General features: G+C 48.4%; 8 protein-coding genes across 8 annotated transcripts; 4 read left to right on the top strand and 4 right to left on the bottom strand.

Moving 5' to 3' along the window:
• Window positions 1-60: 60 nt before the first annotated feature.
• N7515_004959 (uncharacterized protein) lies at window positions 61-615 on the top strand (the record flags this gene model as incomplete). Its single annotated transcript, XM_056665703.1, has 1 exon — window positions 61-615. One exon carries the CDS (start codon window positions 61-63, stop codon window positions 613-615), a length of 555 nt encoding a protein of 184 aa, XP_056522653.1.
• Window positions 616-2,935: 2,320 nt separating this feature from the next.
• On the top strand, window positions 2,936-3,520 carry N7515_004958 (uncharacterized protein; the record flags this gene model as incomplete). Its single annotated transcript, XM_056665702.1, has 1 exon — window positions 2,936-3,520. One exon carries the CDS (start codon window positions 2,936-2,938, stop codon window positions 3,518-3,520), a length of 585 nt encoding a protein of 194 aa, XP_056522652.1.
• Window positions 3,521-3,836: 316 nt separating this feature from the next.
• N7515_004957 (uncharacterized protein) lies at window positions 3,837-5,265 on the bottom strand (the record flags this gene model as incomplete). The annotated part of the gene is made up of 7 exons (XM_056665701.1): window positions 3,837-3,973; window positions 4,109-4,182; window positions 4,227-4,364; window positions 4,420-4,841; window positions 4,899-5,028; window positions 5,090-5,115; window positions 5,218-5,265. The coding sequence occupies 7 exons, from the start codon at window positions 5,263-5,265 to the stop codon at window positions 3,837-3,839; spliced, it is 975 nt and encodes a 324-aa protein (XP_056522651.1).
• Window positions 5,266-6,204: 939 nt separating this feature from the next.
• Window positions 6,205-8,072, top strand: N7515_004956 (glycoside hydrolase family 18 protein; the record flags this gene model as incomplete). The annotated part of the gene is made up of 6 exons (XM_056665700.1): window positions 6,205-6,395; window positions 6,452-6,525; window positions 6,579-6,678; window positions 6,738-6,780; window positions 6,834-6,971; window positions 7,044-8,072. 6 exons carry the CDS (start codon window positions 6,205-6,207, stop codon window positions 8,070-8,072), a joined length of 1,575 nt encoding a protein of 524 aa, XP_056522650.1.
• Window positions 8,073-9,429: 1,357 nt separating this feature from the next.
• N7515_004955 (uncharacterized protein) lies at window positions 9,430-10,910 on the bottom strand (the record flags this gene model as incomplete). Its single annotated transcript, XM_056665699.1, has 2 exons — window positions 9,430-10,283; window positions 10,436-10,910. The coding sequence occupies 2 exons, from the start codon at window positions 10,908-10,910 to the stop codon at window positions 9,430-9,432; spliced, it is 1,329 nt and encodes a 442-aa protein (XP_056522649.1).
• A 1,544-nt stretch (window positions 10,911-12,454) lies between these two features.
• clrD (uncharacterized protein) lies at window positions 12,455-14,396 on the bottom strand (the record flags this gene model as incomplete). Its single annotated transcript, XM_056665698.1, has 3 exons — window positions 12,455-12,939; window positions 12,994-14,029; window positions 14,307-14,396. 3 exons carry the CDS (start codon window positions 14,394-14,396, stop codon window positions 12,455-12,457), a joined length of 1,611 nt encoding a protein of 536 aa, XP_056522648.1.
• Window positions 14,397-17,570: 3,174 nt separating this feature from the next.
• Window positions 17,571-17,792, top strand: N7515_004953 (uncharacterized protein; the record flags this gene model as incomplete). The annotated part of the gene is made up of 1 exon (XM_056665697.1): window positions 17,571-17,792. One exon carries the CDS (start codon window positions 17,571-17,573, stop codon window positions 17,790-17,792), a length of 222 nt encoding a protein of 73 aa, XP_056522647.1.
• Window positions 17,793-19,002: 1,210 nt separating this feature from the next.
• N7515_004952 (uncharacterized protein) lies at window positions 19,003-19,467 on the bottom strand (the record flags this gene model as incomplete). The annotated part of the gene is made up of 2 exons (XM_056665696.1): window positions 19,003-19,030; window positions 19,088-19,467. The coding sequence occupies 2 exons, from the start codon at window positions 19,465-19,467 to the stop codon at window positions 19,003-19,005; spliced, it is 408 nt and encodes a 135-aa protein (XP_056522646.1).
• Window positions 19,468-20,005: the final 538 nt, after the last annotated feature.

Genomic DNA, 20,005 nt, shown 5'->3' with positions numbered 1-20,005 from the left:
GTCCTAGACCATCCGCGCGATACCTCACATTCCACATCTACAAAACCTACAAGCGCAACGATGCACCACCTCCCCTCACCATTCCTCTCACTGAGCACATCCTTCCGCCGCTCACGAAACCGAAAATCAAGCAGCGAGACTACATCCTCTTCAACCTCAACCTCAACCTCAACCTCAACATCGACATCGACAACAAACTCACCACCCTCCTCCCCAACCTCAGTCCACACCTCGCCGCAACCAACTCAACACCATCTCTTCAGCCTCTTCCCATTCAACCCCTCCAAAACCCACATCTCCCATGCTCGGCAACCAGCTCGCAGACGCAGCCCCGGAAGCCCAGACCACATCCGCCCAAACTCCAACGTCACTGTCCACGACCACAATGCCGCAAGCGCGGCATGCACAGTCCTCCGCGGCCGCTCAATAGTCCTCCGCCACCGACTATCGAAAAACGACATGGCGTTGAGTGAGGAGCGGTTGCGTTGTGATGAGGACTCGATTGAGAGACAGGGGTTGGGTCTTATGGAGCCGCGTCCGGTGGATTTGGGCGGTGAAATGCGGCCGAATATTGTCATGGGTGGAATCTTTGAGGTTATGGAGGGGCGGGCTTAGTTTTCTTTTTTTTATTCTTTCTTTGTTTTTCTATTCAGCTTTGCTTCCGAGAATACAGTGATACTCTATTTTGTTTAATCGTGTGTTCTGAGTGCAGATGTGGCAGTGACGAGTCTGGGGTACTGTTTTCGGACAGGAATGTGGGATACATCATCCTTGTACTGTGTAATAGTCTTGGAGATGTTCTTGTACAGTTCGCTGGATATTGGAAATATGTGAATCGTGATAGAGTCTAGACATTGTTATCTGGTTTATCTCAATCTGACTATTCTTATCAGATGTACTGTGTATATGTCAATAACCGCTGGCTCGACCGTACGGAGTACAGTAGACACAAAAATCTCACTTGGCAGAATACTTGATCTCTGATTGGTTAGCTGTAAATCAAAAGCACGTGAGCTAACACCGCCTGCCTATAATATCCATGCTTCCCCCTAACGCCTTCCCGTAAATAGTTAGTCTAGCGGCTAACTAGTTAGCCCCTGTACATAGTAAAGTCAAGCTATCGCCTTCACAACTCCCGACGCGTATCCTCCTTCTACAATCTACCCCTTCGCAATGGCTGACGGTCGTACGATTCGCTGCAGTAATTGCACTACGCCAAGACCGGAATCCGAGTTTCAGATTCGCTCTCGAGGACCGGTTCTTATTTATACATGCCGGTCTTGCCAGGAAAACGCTCGCTTGTTCAAGGTTTGCAGTCTACTAACAATATTCCCCACATGAAGCTTTTTGCTAACATTGGAATGCTGAAAGGATCTCCGCATATGCCCAACCCAGGCTCTTTCTACAACTCATAACCGGGTGTGTCTACGTGATTCTGGAAAGCCCGTTCTGCCGGTTACCGCCACGAATAGCAGCCCGATCGCTGCAGAAGCCTCTGATTATGTTGCAGGCAATCTTGCCAACCGGCTTTTGGTATCGCCAGGCACTCGCGTCCAGCTCTTTGCTTATACAAGTAGGAAATCCTCGTCCATGGCGCGAAAATGTGTCCGGATGTCGCCCTTGCCAGACGAGGAGAGGGATTCCATTGTGTTTCCATTTCTCACGGGTTCCCGTGAATCCCTCAGACATTAAAAGGACAGATTTCTCACCCACCTCAACAGATTTATAATGTCGTTTTGGTATCAATGGATTCAGCTCAGAAAGATGCAGAAGACGTTGAACCCAGATTTTTAATTTTCGCGTTGGTGTGCAAGAAATCGCGGAATCTCTGAAATCGCATATGATGTAGTAAACACGGCTAAACCTATGATCCACTTTATGTAGCCACTACACAGTAAATTCCCGCCTCAGACGTCCCCCCAAATCTGATTCAGCGCTGGAAGTGCCACCGCCTTTTTTGGGGGGCGGCTAAGAGAACTGAGGTACTAATACACACATGGTGGAGGTCTTTTGGCTTAACTACAGTATCGCCGCCGTTATGTAGAAAAATCTCAGTTGGCAGAGTGATGGCCTCTGATTGGCCGGTTGTAAAATTAGATAGTTAGATGTCTTTTTTACTAGGCACACCATACAAAAGGTACGTATATAAATGTTCAGTTTTCTCAACCATTCTATATTGATAACCCTTATTTTAAGTATAGAACTAACATGCAAATGCTATGCTAATGCTCTGATAAAGTTTTAAGAGTATGTTTCAGGGACGCCTTAAAAGTTGAATATCTTATGTTAGGCGCGATAGTGGTAAAAATTTGAAGCCGTAGTGCTGTAAAAGGGCTCCCTGAAACATAGGCCGAAACTCGGCTATAGTATTTGAATAGAGAGTATGATTAGATGCTATAAGTTATACTAAGGGTCCTAATATAAAATGGTTGAGAAAAACCAACATTTATATACGTACCTTTTGTATGGTGTGCCTAGTAAAAAAGAATGTTACGTTTGGGTGAGAGGTTACGTTTGGGTGTGCGAGGGTCTGAAATTTTGGTAAAAAATGTAAGGGCCGGTTACCTGTTTTGCGGTAAGGTGTTAATTGTGCTACGACACTCTCACCGCTTCCCGGTGTTAATTGTTACATTTGGGTGGCGGACCCTCGCTGTGCGAGGTCTGAAATTTTCGTAAAAAATGTAAGGGCCGGTTACTCTAGTTATTCCCTGTAAAGTCAAGCTATCTCCACCACGCCCGACGCCTGTCCTCCTACAATCTACACCTTCCCAATGGTCGACAATCCTACGCTCCGCTGCAATAATTGCGGTTCATCAAGACCGGCATCTGAGATGCATACTCGGTCTCGAGGCGGTGTTCTTATTCATATATGCCTGTCTTGCCAGGAAATCGCTCGCTCAATCAAGGTATGCAGTCTAATAACAATATTTCCCACATGAAGCTTTCTGCTAACAAAGAATGCTGTAAGGATCTCGGCGTATTCGCAACCAAGGCTGATTCTACAAAATGGAATATCCGGAAGTTGCTACTTGAATCTGGATACCCCCCGACCAACCTATTCATAGACGCCTCGCATAGCAGCCATATCGGTGCAAATGCCAGTGACGATGCCGCAGGCAATCTTTCCAGACAGCTTGTAGTATCGCTTGGCGCTCGCATCGTGCTCCGGGAGAATCTCGATATCGCCCGCGGGCTCATCAATAACTCCTTTGGAACGATACACGAGATCAACTGGCATGGGAGCAACTGGGAGTATGGCCCGCTCAATCCACGAGAAACTACCCCCGATTGTCTTTACGTGACGTTCGATCGTTATAGTGGGCGACCCGACTGGGTTGACGATAAGGGTCACCCATTAATACCACTTTTCACGTCACTGCGCCAGTTCCACTATGATGGACACAATTGCGAGCGCTCGCAATTTCCCATATCCGCCGCGTTCGGTATCACTGCCTATAAGGCACAGGGCATTACTACATTACCGGCAGGCAAAGTCGCCAGCGCATCCAATTCCTCGTGACTCCTTGGGATCCGCGTGGCTCATATCTACATGAAGTTTTGGAAAGCTGGGCCGAACGGGTGGAAATGGGTGGCAAGTGGACCAAGACGGCGTTATCGGTGGCATTGACAAGTTCAAGAGGTTGACACTGGAAAACATTGAAGAGAATCTTATCTTCTTTGGTGAGATCTTTTACTATTAGTTGAATTTCACTTCGCTGGCAATTACACAGTAGAGACACAATCTGTGTTTGCCAGAAAATTCACCTAGGCGTGTGGATATGGCGCGATCGTCCGAGGACAGATCCACCGATTTCCTTCAAGACACCTAAAGGCACCTATGCTCCGGAATAGCAATTACCGGCACCACAGTACTCGGCAGTGCTTCCACAGTACCCCGAAGTTGAGCAGCAGTCTCCAAACTGAGTGCCAACACCAGTCTTGTTCCCTAGGACCTCCACATTCACCGTTGAGACTGAGGCCATCATTCCACATCATAGAATAAGCCGCAATCCGACGTGGTTCCAGTCTGGCTTGGCTCCGCCGGCGTTGCTGAAAGTCAGGTAATGAGATTTCGCGAATTATCGATTGTTTTCCAGGGGATACATACCAATCGAATAATATGAGCCCACTGCAGTTGGGGCATAGATAACTGCAGTAGCAGTAAATTGTCCTCCTGGTGGGCTAGAAGGGTGGATTAGCATCAAACAACATAATGAAATAACCACCTGTGACCGAACCTTTTGCACACCCGTTGAACATGATTAACAAATCCGCACGAGCCTAGTATAGTTGGATTCCAGGACATGAACTGAGTCAAAGTAATGTTGTTGCTCTCGGTGGAGTACCGTGTAGCTAGAGCTTGGCTAAATGTTGACTTGAGTTATAGTTCATTTCTCGTTTTCAATGAATATCACGTACCAACTGGGATTGCCCCACACGATATCAATCTCACAAGGAAGGGGAAGACAGATGGGCGAGTCAAACTGGCAACTTTGATCACCCGTGGCTGCAACAATGGCACCTGTGCTGACATTATACGTATCGGAGATTTCAAAACACGATCGATAGTACTTATCAAAAGGTTGAATCAGCTGGCCGAGGCACGATGCTGAGGCAGATGATGCGCTCGCCGTGGAACTCATAGCAATGGTGGAATCTGCTGTCGCCGTCGGAGTAGCCACAGAAAGAGTTGTACCATAAGTTGTAACTGCGAGTGATTTAGAGCAGTAACTCTGAATGGCGTCATACTGCTTGAGTAGATACTCGGTATGCTCTCCCTTTGGCAATAATGGAGACATCAAACGTTGTCGCCACATTTGAATGAAACACTCGCTGCATAGCTGTTTCCAGGTCAGCAAAAGCTAAGCTCGAAGGACCAGAGGGATGAATGTTATTACCAAACTTTTATCGTACAATCTAGTAACATCTTTCATGGAATCGGAGATATCCGTGACTTGCCAATCTGGGTCGGAGCATTCCGGAGGAATAGCAGACTCGTCGGGGTTGTAGCATGTGTCGGGGGACCACCTAGATGTTCACAGTGAGTACAAAGATCAATTTTGGCGGAGAATCGGCTCTTAACACCTACCGCACGTAGTCGCTCCCTTGCCATTTCTGTGATTCCAGAAAGCACCAATTAGATGCACTGGAGGTTGTTAGCTTGCGAAGTCTGTACCGAAGGTGACTCGGGGATATTGACCTGTCTTGTAAACAAACCAAGTCGTGTCCGCTCAACCACATGGCAGGGAATGTTTGCGCAAGCATATATGTTTGGTCACTGAAAATTGATTGACCTTGACAGTTGTTCACCACCGCCGAGTTCCAAGATTGAAGGGAGTTCCCGCATTCTTTGGTACAAAGAGTCGTAACATCTTGCTGTGTCCAGTCTATGTAGCATGAGAAGAGTATACCTAGGCACAAGATGAATTTGGTAGCAGCTTACGCAGACTGTCAGGCCCTCCGGCGGCGTTACTTCCGGTGGATTTGTCACATGAGATGGTAGAATTCCTTTTCTCTTCATTAGCTGGGTGTCTTATTGAACTCGGAATGTGTAAACTGACAAAGCTTCTAGACAGTTGGTGGATAGCCCGTATGCGGCTTGAATGGTCAAAGGGTCATAGTGGTCGTAAATTCGGAACGACGCTGGAGTTGTCCCCAAACCTAACCAACGCCCGATAAGTTCGTAGATGACCAAGAAAATGGAAAACATCGTGCAAATTCCTATATTCCATTTTCACCAAAAGTTCCCCATCAAATGGGAAAATTTTCGGACCTTGAGCGATATTTAGATGCCATAACTAGCGTGCGAAATATGGTTCGACCAGCGAGCTAAGAGTTTTTAGGCTCTCGGGATAATCTCGCGTACCTTAGCGTAGTTAGCTCTAGCGCTCGGGACTTGCCGAGTTGCCCTAACTAGACCCCGGAGGGATCCTTAGTCGGCTCTAGCGCTTTCCCATCCCATTCCCTTTTTCCAGGCAATTTCCACGAGATGCCAATTAGGTTAGCTCCGTTTCCAATGTCTCAAACAAAGAATTCTCATTCGACAACTGATAATGCCAGTTCGGATGAAGCATTTAATTCTCTACGTAGCCGGAGGCACTCGTGGCCCGGCCTCGGCCCTGAAGCAACTGATATATTCAGTTGTAGAACAACAATCCTCAATCCTTTCCACAAAATAATTGAGACCGAAAAATTTGTGCAGCCATGCGTGCGCTTGATCTGAACGTACTCACTATTGGGTTCCTCGCGCTCTTACCGTTGACTGCTGCAAGTGAAATAAAAGCTCAAAATGGAAGCAGCATCTCCGCGCCTATGTTTGGTGGAGGTTTGGTATCCGAGCCCTCCTGTTCAGGACCAAACGCTACCAAGAGAACAATAGGATATTATGAAGGACGGTTGGTGTTTCATCTATGAGACATGTCATTCCGAAAACTAAGCGTCCAGTACCTAGGGCTTCCCGGCGACCATGTGATACATACTTTCCAGCAGATTTTGATGCTACTGCCATGACACATATCAACTTTGGTACTCTCATTATGCAAATGTTCAAAGGCAACCATTCTGACTGTCGATCACAGTATTTGTCCATTTTCATCCAACAACGTTTGAGATCACCCCGAAAGACCCTAGTGATATTCCTCTCTATTCACAGTTTACTGCGCTAAAGGAGAAGCATCCGTATGTACCCAGCTCTCTGATATACCGATGAATAGCGCTTTTAAGTAACGATATGCTAGGGCACTGCAAACATGGGTTTCACTAGGCGGCTGGGCTTTTAATGTGGGATACAGGATACATCGAGGCCTTTGGCGAACATAACTCATACTTTACAGGATGCTACGAACTCTCTTAATACTCAGACTGCATTCAGCGATATGTCCTCGAGTGCAGCAAATCGTCGAGTTTTCGCAGTGTCTCTGATCCACTTTATGGATACGTATGGTTTTGACGGGGTCGATATTGACTGGGAGGTATTTTCACCATAACAAATTGTTTTCGGGTTTGAGCGCCACAAAGGGCTTTGATTTTGACTATTCTTCCAGTATCCTGGTGCTGACGATCGTGGCGGTGCCACAGCCGACACTGCGAATTATGCTCTGCTGCTGAGCGATCTTAAAGCGGCATTCCGAGGAAGATACGGCATCAGCGTTACATTGCCATCATCATATCGATACCTACACTGGTTTGATCTTCATGCCATGGAGAAGTCAGTCGACTTCTTCAATTTCATGTCTTATGACATCCACGGAGTGTGGGATTCATCTAGCAAGCTTACCGGCCCGTACGTGCGCCCACATACCAACTTGACTGAAATACGACAGGGCCTGGACTTGCTCTGGCAGAACAATATTTCACCTTCGAAGGTTAACTTGGGTGTTGGCTGGTATGGACGCTCTTTCACTCTGAATGACCCATTATATAACACCCCTGGCTGTATCTTCAGCGAAGTTGGCACTGCTGGAGAGTGCACAAATTTCGCCGGGACACTGTCGAATGCGGAAATCAGACGCATAATTACCAGTCAATGTCTCACCCCCACGATGGATCGCGAGGCGGCTGTAAAATGGATCACATGGGATTCAAACCAGTGGGTCTCCTATGATGACGGTGAGACTATGCAAATGAAGATTCAAGCTGCAAGTGAGCTATGCCTTGGCGGAACAGTGATCTGGTCAATCGATCAAGGCAGCACAGACAATGCAAGCAGTAACGACTTGATGGGCATCGGAACTGCGAATGGCGTCTCGGCCGCTGAAGCAACAATGCTACGCGAGTGGCAGACTACCGCAAAAACTGCGGCTGCTATACGAAATTCTTGTCATTGGTCATCCTGCGGAGATCAGTGTCCTGCTGGATTCCTATCCGAGGCATATGCCAAAGGGCAGGTGAAGGGTATCGAGATCGATATGAATTGCGAAGGCGACGAAGTCAAGACTCTTTGTTGCGCTCCTGGGACCAATACCGGTAGATGTGAGTGGAGTGGATGGCGTGGTGTTGGTATGGCATGTGCTACCGGGTACTGCCCCGATGGAGGAATGTGGAGCCTTGCTTATCAGATCTTTCCAACATAGCCAACTCTTATGTCGATGACTCAGATATGGGAGTCATTTACGACTTGACGTGCAATGGTAAGTTGAGAATATTGATATATGCCATCGATTCTGGTGAGACTTTGACTCACATGCATGATCTAGGTGGCTCGCAATCCTACTGCTGCTCTGGCTTTGTGCCATCCTCCTCGCCAATACGGATTCGCTCAAGTTACATGGACAAGGCAGCCTCTCGCAGCGTGACAGTGATCTAGTTTGATCTCTCTACGATCAAAATCATGCGGGTCTGTGATATGCGTTCTCACGAAAGCTTTATCTAAGCACCGTTATTGTTAACACCACCATCACCGAATAGCCTGGGAATATTTTTACCACATACCTACGGCTCATATAGCCGTGTGATCTACTCGATAGATGCTAAAGAGTGTTCTTTGTCCTACGCCTGCCACTATGGGAGAAGCTTTGACGAGGTGCGATTCATTCCTTGATTCAACCAGAATTAATCTATTTCGAGGCTAGGAAGGTTTATGCTGAAGCCTGCTGAACAGAATGTAGGCCCATCCATATAACTGACCGACAGAAACCTTCTGGGCTCAATGGCCGAGCGCGAGGTTGCCTGCTCTGTACCTTCCTCTTTCAGCAAATGGCGAGGCCGAAGTGGCAATTTGCAATATCAAGAAGTTGGACTCGTCAGCTGAACTGCCAGAGGCAAAACCAACAGATCCAGCAGTGTTCTCCACTAATTTGGCAAGGAGTTCAGACCGGACCACTCCGTAGTTATCAGCCTTTGGAGACGAGAAGTTCACATGCCCGAAGTCACCTGCCTGGCCACGGACACCACAAATCAAAATTCCCGCCTCCTTCAATTGCTTTCTCGGACTTGTCCTCTCCATTTACGCTCTTTGTAACTTGTTTGTCTTGAGGAAGCAGGAAGTAACGCTGTAACACTGTGACAGTGGCAAACCCTTCCTTTGACACCTAGACCTAAGTCAATTGTCAAATAAGCCCCGAACAATTAAATCACACGGCCTTGCCAGAGACCCAGACCGCCAGTTGTGATGATGGGTGATGTGCCAACGGGATTCTACAGTAGGATCCGACCGGAAAGCCGTCTACAGTTTCCAATGTGTCGAGCGAATAATGAGGCCTTGCCCTACTTGTCTAGCTCTTAGGTCTGGTTGGACTGAAAGTGATTACTAGGTGATAGGTGTAGCCCGTAACGGGACGGACCCCTGAAGTTCTGCACGCTGAAATTTGACATAGCCATTGCCATAAATTTTGTCATTTGTCGGTATCGAAGTATGGCAGTTGCAGCAAATCCGCTCCCACTAGTTATTCAACAGCATCTCAGTCCGAGATGTCATCCATATCCAAATTTCTAGGGAAGATATGTAATGTAGTCGCCCACGTCATCATAATCGTGGGGGTGGGGCCAGACATCATAGGGCCGCTCGTCAAATATGCCACACTCTCCCTCAATTGCCTTGTATCTGGCTTCGGGATCGCGGAACATGCCGTGGAAGAACGGCAGCCGTTCGCAGGCACACACCTCGTATTTGGGTAGCTTGGCCACCCACATCGAAATCTGCACAATTTCCGTGCGCAGCTCCACATTGAACTTCTTGAACCGGCTTTGCCAGGTGTTGATCTCCTGCCAGACTTGCCCGGCAGGCGGGCCGTGCCGAAGCCGACCAAAAACATTCGCTACCTCGCAGGTGAAGAGACGCAGGTTCGGGAGCCAGCCGTTCTGCAAACCTCCGTAGATATATGAAGGCACCCAGGACTTCACCTGGTCATAACGTATTGTGAGACTCTCAAGACTCGGTGGCAGAAGCTCATTCACGGCGGGGTCCAACTCAATGCACTCTGAGCCTGCCAGTGAGCTGATCGTGATGGTGAGATGCTTGAGTTTGGTGAAGCCATAGAAGTTTGCGTAATCATGACCGCCGCAGTAGAGATCGTAATCTACGTACTCCAGTGAATCCCGATGCTTGAACAGCGCCCAAAGATAGACAGGTTCTGGCTCGTCATCCGAGTCCATGACTCTGTTCCCCCTAAAAGTAAACCGCTTCAAGGCTTGCGGGATGTTGAGCAAGTCCATCAGTTCTGTATCCTTTATGATGCAGTTCAAGAGAGTCAAGTCTTCAAGCGGCGTGTCGGTGTGTCGCAAAGGCCAAGAGGCATTGTCAACCTGTTGGAATTTAGCTCCAGTGATACAGAGCACCCGTAGATCTGGATGACAGAAAATGGCCTTGTTGAATCGCGGTATGCAAACAGTCCATGTTGTCAACGTGTAGTTCATGGCTCAGGTCGCTCCCCATGTGACCTGCATTTCATTAGCCCCGATACCTGGGAAGATTTAAGATAGGAAATCTCACAGACACGCAGTGCGGACAGTCCAGGCGGGTTTTGGCGAAGTGCATGCCCGAACAGGGTTTCGTCGCCACGCTCGAGCCCCAAAGGAACCATTCCGGTATCTGGAGGACTGAATTGTGACTGTCCTGGAGGTCCAAACCCCAAGTTGCGGAATTGTTTGACAGTCTGGACTTCTCTGGCCACCTGACGTGCCCATTGCGCCGTTAGGGAATTATCGACGGCGAACCTATTGAACTTATGAGGTCTGGGGTTTGTCCTCAAAATCAGCGTCTCCAAATTCGGCAAACCAGCTGCCATTTTGTAAAATTTCAGATGACGTCCAGAGGACGATTCTGAGCCACCGTCTGCCTTGTGTCGAATTTCATGGATGAGTTCTGCCAACTCTGGGTGTTGTTCTATCGCAACAGCAAGACGAGCCCCGCTTTCCGAGTTGGCAAGGCGTACTAGACGGTAGAGAAGAGGTAAGGTTCTCTGGTAAAGCATATGACATGTTTGCGCAAGTCGGCTGAGGTGCTGGACTTCTTTTCCTTAGATAGTTAAAGAAAACGAAAGAGGCACGCAACAAAACAAGTCCCTCGTCTCTCCTCCTCCGGTCACGTGACTCGAGTCAACTCACCGTGTGGACAGGCCTGGCAGAAGCCCGCAGAAGCCACCTGTAGTGTCACAGTCTATTTGAATTCGACAATATTTGCGATGTCAGTGTTCTCAAATCTCAAAAAGGTATTTAAAAGTCTGCCAAGAAATGAAGAGCGTGAGATAATTGGCTGACCCAATCGAACCCCGTGATTTCGCGTGTTTTCGTCGCCTACTCTATTCTATTCATATATGGACCTTGTCACGTGAGTCAGGATATTCCTGCCTATTTTATCGAAATGGCTGATAGGACGACATTGACAAACCGTTGCAACTAAAGAAGCACACTGGCCCCAGAGCGGAACTGCCGGAACACCACTGGAAATGGCTTGAACGGTTCAGTCAACAGTTCGCCAGTTGGCTGATACGTTACTTATACCACATCGCCCAGAAATCGACCACAAAATTCCATTAAAAAGCGACCAAAATGTCAACAAAGAAAGACCTCCCTATGGGCCCTTGTAGTATAAACAGGGAGAAGTTGCTATACCTGCGCAAAACGTTGACCGAAATTTCAGTCGTTCTTAGAACTCAGCAGCACTGCGTCATGGTAACTCGCCAGTTGGCTCGAAGGTTCACCAGTTGGCGCAAAGGCTCGCCAGTTGACTGAGAAATTCGCCAGTTGGCCCGAAGGTCGGCTGCTTCCTACCCCTAGGCTAAAGGCTCTTTGTATGTGTATTTAAAGCGCAGGGAACACACGGTATATATATATTATCACTTATATGGATAGTTGAGATTAAAGTCTATGTACTATAACATGCATTGTCACAGCACCCTTATAACATGGTATGGTATGGCACTCATTAACGTCCGGCGGCTGCTGGGCTCTAACCTACTCGGTTGCCCTCACTAGGCCTCCCATGGGGCATGGGGACGTGCTAAGCTAAGCCCAGGTGTTAGATACAGGACCAGAAAGCGGGCAGCTCGTTGTTCTTAAAGAACCGAGGCGGTTCATAAGTTTAACCAGTTGACCGCGCCTCACGTGCTGTAACCTTATTCAACCGATATTCTATCAATCTTAAATCAAGTGATCTCAATTAGGCTTGATTAATATCTGCTGCTTATCATACATCGTCTTCAATAGGATATCTTGAACCGCACATCATAACTCATGAGAAGGAAAGATAATAAAGATGGAAGAACCAAGACGCCAGTTGACTGGAAACACCCAGAAACACCATGGTTATATGACCGTATGCACTTTCGTGTGATCGTTGCAAAAATAAAACAAAAAACAAGAACACCAGGCTAATTGCAAATGCTAAGGTGTGACAAAAATGAAGGACAAAGATGTCAGCATATTGGCAGGTCGCCAAGGCGCCGTTAAAAGTAGGCAGGAAGATATTCGCCAGTTGCCAGGAGGGAGCTCTGAAAGAAAGCGTCAAAGGAATGCCCTAAGGCTTTGATCCCTGACTTTTGCGCTTGTTCGGCCACAATTGTCCACGGCAGTTATCTTCACCACATAGGCAAGGCACCGCGTCAGGGTCGACTCTTGCAGGGGTCGTGTTTTCCTCTCCTTGGTTGTAGTCGAAGGTCAACTCGGTACCGGGTGCGATATCCTGGTTTGCGAAAAATGCAAGATTGTACAGATATTCATCGGCGTGATTGGTGGTGGACACAGGGACGATTTTGCAATTAGGGTTGCAAGAGTGATTCATGAAACGGGTTGCGGAACCGAACTTGCGGCCGTCGACGACTTTCATGTTCCGATCTTCGTCCTCGTCGTCTTTTATGTTCCAGTCCAAAGAGAAAAGATAGGATTCCGTATGTGCACCGTCGGTGAGGTTCTCGCGTTCCTCGGCTTCAGCTTTAGTGATCACTTCCCCGAGATAAAGATCAATGAATTGTCCTCGGTGAAGGAAGTCGGGAGATCGGAGACCTGAGAACAACCTTAATTAGTAGAGCCAGGGAACCGAGGTAAACTTGAACATACCGAAGCCCCGAGCGCCAGTGTCAAATATCTCCAACTTGACCGTCCTCCCCTTCTGAACGACGTGATTCCAGCATCGAGTACCTCTGCAGCCACAACGTGAGTTGCACTCGTAGATGATGGCCTTGCGTCTGAGGAAGTCCTTAGTCGCGACGATCAACTTAGGGTTGCTTTCACTGATTTGATATGGCACAATCCGATCCTCTGAATCCTCTTCTTTGTTGAGGCAGTCACAGACAGAAGGATCGCAGCCATTCTTTTTGCCATTGCATGCACAGCCAATGTTGAACTCAGACTCATCGGGGACCGGTTCAACTCCCGCACGATACTGGTAACTGTTGACAAACTCAAAGTTGTCAGCCAGCCTGGCAAGAAGCTTTGGGCAGTCGACGTCCGCAATGACTGGAGGGCCTGCGATGCGCCTTAGCTTCTTATTTAAGGTGCGGCTGAGCTTTGTGAGATGGTCCCTTTTCACGTCCGCGACTATGGTGCGTTTCAGCTCTGTTAGGAGACTCTTTAGCTTGGGTGTAAGATAATGATCTGAAGGCGGGCTGAATGGTAACAAGACTGAACGACGATCGATGCGATCCCGTGCGGTAGGATAAGTGGCCTTGGCGATTATCTCATCTTCTTTGGTTGTAGGAAATATTTCATCATCCATACCATTGATGTCGGTCTTGCGTTTTGCAAGTGCAATATCCCGCCTTTGCCTTGATGTTGGTGACGGAATCACAACGCTGACTTCCTGGGACACCTTCACGTTTGGCGGAGGAGTTGGCGTAGATGGCTCTGGATGGGCATGCGGTAGTTGCCTGCGACGCCGCGCAAATTTGCGAGGTGCATCACTGGATGTGTCTGATAGATCATCAGATAGGTGAGGTAGTTGCCCGCGACGCCGCGGAAATTTGCGCGGTGCGTCGCTGGATGCGTCGGATAGATCATCAGATACATCCAGACTGTTCCTCTTTTGCGGCACGGTTGGTGACCGATAAGCTATAGTAGTCACGAAGGGCAATTTCCCTTGTGTCAATTGTTTTGACTAGAAGTGAAATTTAGCAACGTCGTAACGAAAGGGTCATCCTTGGAGGTACATAGTGTGAGGTTACACGCGACTTCAAAGATGAGATAAATATTCAAGAGAAGAAACAAGAAGGCAAATAAAATGAAAGGCAAGGGAAAAAGAGGCGATGGACTCCCAATGCTTCTAGCACCAGCATATTACAGCGTATAGTGGGGCTAGGAATTGCTGGAAAAAGCCTCAAGCTTAGACCGGAGTAGTCCGGGGAAAATCGACGCGACTAGAGACAAACACTTACCGAATAATCAGTTGGTTCGTGGTCATCAGTCAAATCAATGAACACTCGACGTTGGTTAGCACCCGAGCTTAAGGGAACGCGTCCCGCCATGATGGCAAGTGCGTAGCCGCAGCCGTGGCCGTAGGCCAGTAGCGGTCGCGGTTGGGGTGCACCAAGAGTCCGAGGGATTCGTAGCGACGCGTGTAAAATCGCGTTAAACCGAGGAACATAAGCCTGCCCTCGGGGAAAGGGAAGGAAAAGAACAAGGGGCCCGTTGCAATGCTTGAAATGGCGAAGCGCGGATGCAGCCGAGACCTCTGGTGTCTTAAAAAAGTTTTAACCTAACCTAGAAATCGAGGGAAGGAAGGTATGAATGAGGTGATATCCATCCAGGGAGAAAGGTGAACCACAGTCGTTTCAATGTCGCCGGTAAAGCTAAAGCCGACAAGATAAGATTGGGACACAGATTTGGACGCGTGTGGCGGATGGGAGACGCGATAGACTGGATGTGGCAGGTGGTGCGAAAGTGAGCTTAAAAAGTCGAGGACGAAAGACATCGTGGCGGGTCCCGGGGAGGAGGGGGGGTCTGCTTAGTCATCAACGTTATTTATATCTCTTTGATAGAATGAGCTATAAATTGGTATCGGCTTATGTAGAAAAGAGTAAAATGTTTAATCTCATGTTGCTAGCAATCTTGGCGGTCTTGATAGGTGAGAATTTCTCCTATGTTTCGACTTTGCATTGTCCAGGGTTAACGGGTGTATTCTGGTTAGCGGCCGCTGATTGGTTGGTAAATAGGGGTTATAGGAGTTCGGGAGCAGTGCTTTGGGTAAGAGTTTTGAGCATCTAATGCAGACAGGCTGTCACCCGACCTGGACTCAACCCCGCAACTGCAAGTGACCTATTTAGACCCAGTTTTTGCATATTTAGGTAACTAGGTCTGGTTAGATAGGATAAATCGGATTATCCACCAATATAATGTACGGTTATGTCAATAAACATGATGACTGTCTTTCCACCATTTAATCACGTGACCTTTCGTGTTATGCATTTCGCTTACTAATTGTGTCTGACAAGATTGTGACCATTGTCGTTTTTTATTTAGGTAGAGAATTTTACCGTCATGAATTTACCAGTACGCTTGCCATACGTAGACCCCCACATTGGCCGGGTTGGGCCCAGACGTCCGGCTCACAGCCCACCCAGCAGGGGGCTATGGGCCCAAAACCTTAGGGCCTAACCAAGCCGACGGCGCATTAGTGGGGGCCCCCAATAAAGCCCGTAAATATGCATAACTACAGTCTTGGCGCTCACCAACCCGATGATTGATGCCTGCTTGTTACACATGTTCTAGTCGGTACACAGTAACTAAGGATACAGTGCATACATCGGCCCCACGTTTTACCTGGTCTATCTAGAATTTAGGGCATTCAACTCCCCCAAGAATCATGATCCAGCCGCGAGGAACTGGTAATTAAGGTCATAGATAGAGCCAGCTACATACACGAAATAGGCAGAGCAGTTTACCAAGATTATGCAAAGGAAAATGTCAATTTCATCAAGATTTCGTAACTAGTAACTACTCCGGCACTTGAAAAATTATAGAATTATTACAGAATTACCATGTATCAATTTGTAAATTACGTAGATAGGGTTGTGATATGGCCACCCCCCATGGCTAACGGGACGCACCCCTGCATTATTATGCCTTACATATCAGGCATAAGTCTGGCCCGACCAATAAAATCGCTCCATTCTTATGGATTTAGTTATAGGTCATGCACCGTTCTGATTAGAAAGAATTGCTTTTTTCGCTAATTCAATGCTTCTCCGCTCATACATGATACTGGCTCTTGTACTGTGTACACAGTATCACTATATCCTCGCCAGCATCCTCTTCCTCGCCCTCCAGCCCTCTTCCTCCCACTGCCTTTGCCATTTCCTCTGGACCTCTACCTTTCCCTTGCACTGTATTTACTGCTCCGCATGAATTGTGGAACTGTTCGAATTTCGCGAAACTTGGCAAATCGCATCAAATTGGAATCTTAGTTTCCGGGCGGGCTTGGACTCTATGGCCGATTCGATCCGTGAGAATACGCAAATTCGGAAAATTCATATCTAGCCTTGACAGGAAAATGGAATTTCAAATGAGTTGTCACGGTGTGAGCCTTATGCACAGTAGTTGATACTTGATAGAGATTAGAGTGTTCATGCTGGCACGTGAGATGGTCACGTGCCCTTCCTATGTTTTCTTATCATTCTGAACGCGATCTTGTTGTAGCTCTTCGAGCTACACAGTACAGGTATAATCCTGGCGAATAAGCCCGTTTACCTGATACCGTCTAGCTGCCTGTTTGTCTGAGCCCGCGCCTTGGCACTACGTACTATATAGCTCCTACCAATATCAGAAGGCGACGATCCTGACTCCTGAACATGGCCGACATTCCCAAACCGCCGTGCCTGGTCGGCACCCTGGACGGATTCACGGAACACCTCGCTGACCACCACGCGGATTGGTTGAAATACTACTGCCGCGCTCACAAGCACATCCAACAGATCCAGAATTCCCTGGCTGAATCCGTCGAACGCTACGAGCGATCCGAACTAGAAGTGAAGCGCCTGCAGATTGAACTGAGCGAATGCGAAGGAATCCGCAAGTACCAGGAGGGCATCATCTTGAAGCTTGAAGGAAGGCTCTATGATGACGCCAGAAGGGAAACACCCGCGACCGATCCACCTCCAACTGCCCCGGCTGCCGCAAGCCCTGGTATGATGACACCAGGAGCGGCCCTGGAACCATCCGACCATACATCCAGCAGAACCATTCACCTCTCGAAGCGCGTGCCTGACCCCCGCAGGTTTGACGGCAATCGCTCTGACCTCGGCCGCTTTGTATCCCAGATACAAAATAAGATGACCGTGAACCGAGACCGTTTCCCGAACCCCCCAGATTCGCATGGCCTATGTGAACAGCCGCCTGCAAGGGGCTGCATATGCTCAAATTCTACCTTATATCATGGAAGGAGTCTGCCAGTTGGATGACTATAAGAACATCCTGGACATCCTGGATCGAGCCTTTGGTGACCCCAATCGTGCCAGCAACGCCCGCAGCGAACTCTTCCGCCTCCGACAGAAGAACAAAGAGTTCGGCATCTTCTTCGCCGAATTCCAGCGTCTGGCCATAGTCCAAATCTTTGATTTCTTTCTTCGGACTAGAAGGTGGGTCGATGTCTTTCCTGAGTTCCTTCTGCTCCTTTTGCATCTGACGGCTGTACTGCCGGAAATATGGATGTCGAGTGCCGTCAGTGTCATGCTTTGTTCTGGAAAGCGGAGGTTCCGAGCGCTAAGCAAGATGCCTTTCAGATGTGCTGCAAGCAAGGCGGCGTTATCAGCGACATTCCCAACCTCCCAGAGGCTGGCTCTGGCTACATCCGCCGCCTTTTCACGGCTAATGATGCCGATCCAAGCTCTTCCGGCAGTACAGCCGTCAGATCAATGCTGCACTGACAGAAGGGAAGCTTCACGTTCGTACCAAATCTGCGGTTCGCCCACGGCTTCTTACGCGGCTTTGTACCTCATCGCCCCTTCCGTTGCGAATAAAACTCGTGTAAGCGCGAATCTAGCTCTGCAAACTCGCGGCCGCCGTATACTACGGCGTATTCGGGAAGAATGAGTGGTGCAGAGGGGAGAGTGGCAGCAGTGATAAAGTAGCGGACAGTAGACAAGATTCGGAAATTGCTAGGCAGTAGATAAACTTCTCGTGGTGATAATGAGACGATCAGGTAAAAGGATGATTATCAAATGTAGGTACAAGGCGATATACAAGTGAGGAGGTACCTAAACTCGTTGTCATGTAACTGCCTAGTTATATAGTGACCGCTATCCCACAAGTCTGGGGTCTTTATCCCCGACGCCCACATCAGTGACGAAATAGGAGGACACATCAATCAGAGGTTCCATGGTTCTATAACGTGGAGGTGAGCTTGCGGAGCTCACGGAGGTCTGTCACAAGATCTCATGACGTGTAGATCTGAACCATGAAAGCTGGGGGATCTTGACAGGGTCTCAGCGGAACCACCGGGAGCCGACCCCGTTAATCCCAAGTCCTCCCGTCTTATCCTTCACAAGTAGACGGGAAGAATGAGTGATTCGCGGACGGGATGCGGAGGGACAGACGGGACGGTGATTGGATGGGGTACGGCAAACGACGGCATGCGGAGGCGGTGATAATGTACCGAGGAGACGGGACGGTGGGGGAGAGCCCGACGGTACTACCCACCGGTCAATTAATACTATCTTGATTGTTAGGGGCAGTACTATCAGTGAGAGAAGGAGATCCAACGTCTTCCATGCTACCCGCATTCAGCGTACGCCGTAATGAAAACCTATACCAGGACTTAACATCACTTCCACGATGCCAGCTTTTCCACTACATATACATTACCTTGAACATGGAAGGGGTATGCACGAAGAAGTTCAAAAGTTCAGATTGGTATGTTTATGCCGGAACGAGAAGGTAACTGAATGATCACGCGGTACAGTCGAGCTATTCCCATAAAATGTCCATACACAACTTAAGTAGCCTTCTGAACGAATAGTTACATCTCCCCAAACCACTGATACAACATGGCCTTCAACTTGCCCCTGCAGTCTTCCCCAATACCAAAATCCAGCACTCCTATAAGATCATAACCCGTGCCTCGTTATAGGTTGGAACCTAGTCACAGCCAGTACCGGGATCCGCTCTGAAACCAAATTAGCCCTAACTTCCAACCGTCTCATGTGATTCCGATCAAGCTCACCTTGGCCGCCAGCCATTTGTATCATTATCTTCACCACCCTTATCACAGCTGTCGACGATATTCTTGAGCAACTTCTTGCACGTGTCAACTTGAAGGACCGCCTTCCCAGACTTTCCATTCTTCATCCGTAACATGACATTCGGTGCGTACGAAACATCAACCTCAAGACACCGCTTGACCTGTTGTCCACCTTTGAACGTGGAAGGGGCAATATCATTGCACCACTTGTCGATTGCGCGAGCGGCTTGACTTCTGTTATAGTCGTCTCCGCGGTTGCTACTCCACACACTGCTACCGCTTTTATAGCACTTAACCGCACCAAAGACGGGGTTAGACAGTGCAAGCACAGCGGCGAGAACGGGGAGAACTTGGAAGTGCATATTGGTAAAGACTTAATTGGAAAGTGGTTTCGATGAATGAACAGAAGACTTCGATTGTGTCTGAAGTGGATTTGATTATGGATTGAGAGAATGGAGGACAGTCGAGAAGTCTTTTATATCTTTCCTTCGAGAAAGCCAAGCAACTCTTTCTATGGAAGTCACAGCCAAGCAGCCAAGCAGCCAAGCAGCCAAGCAGCCAAGCAGCCAAGCAGCCAAGCCTGCCCAGGTGAGAGCCCAGAGCCTCGTTGTGCCACGATGGGGGCTAAAATGAACTATATAAAGGCTGATCTCCTGATGAGGAAAGTTATAGTTACATTGGGCGCCTTATTTTGGGGCGCCGTGTCTCCTCCGCCTCGGACAATGCCTATATTCAACCACTACTCGGCTTGGCATAGTCCGAGAGACAGTTTCTGTAACCACCTGGAATGTTTGTCTATATGAATCAAGGCCATGCCCAGAAATTCAATATTTGTAGTAGCTACAAGTTGGGGGCCTTATATCCCTTACTTCAACCAGGCCGCCTTGGCTCTTGGCACTA

This window comes from Penicillium bovifimosum, assembly GCF_028826915.1.
Source record: "Penicillium bovifimosum strain IBT 22155 chromosome Unknown utg000004l_segment0_segment0, whole genome shotgun sequence".
NCBI classification, from domain to species: Eukaryota; Fungi; Ascomycota; class Eurotiomycetes; order Eurotiales; family Aspergillaceae; genus Penicillium; species Penicillium bovifimosum.
Note: the sequence above shows the minus strand (reverse complement) of the source record. Positions and strands in the feature narration are given on the sequence as shown.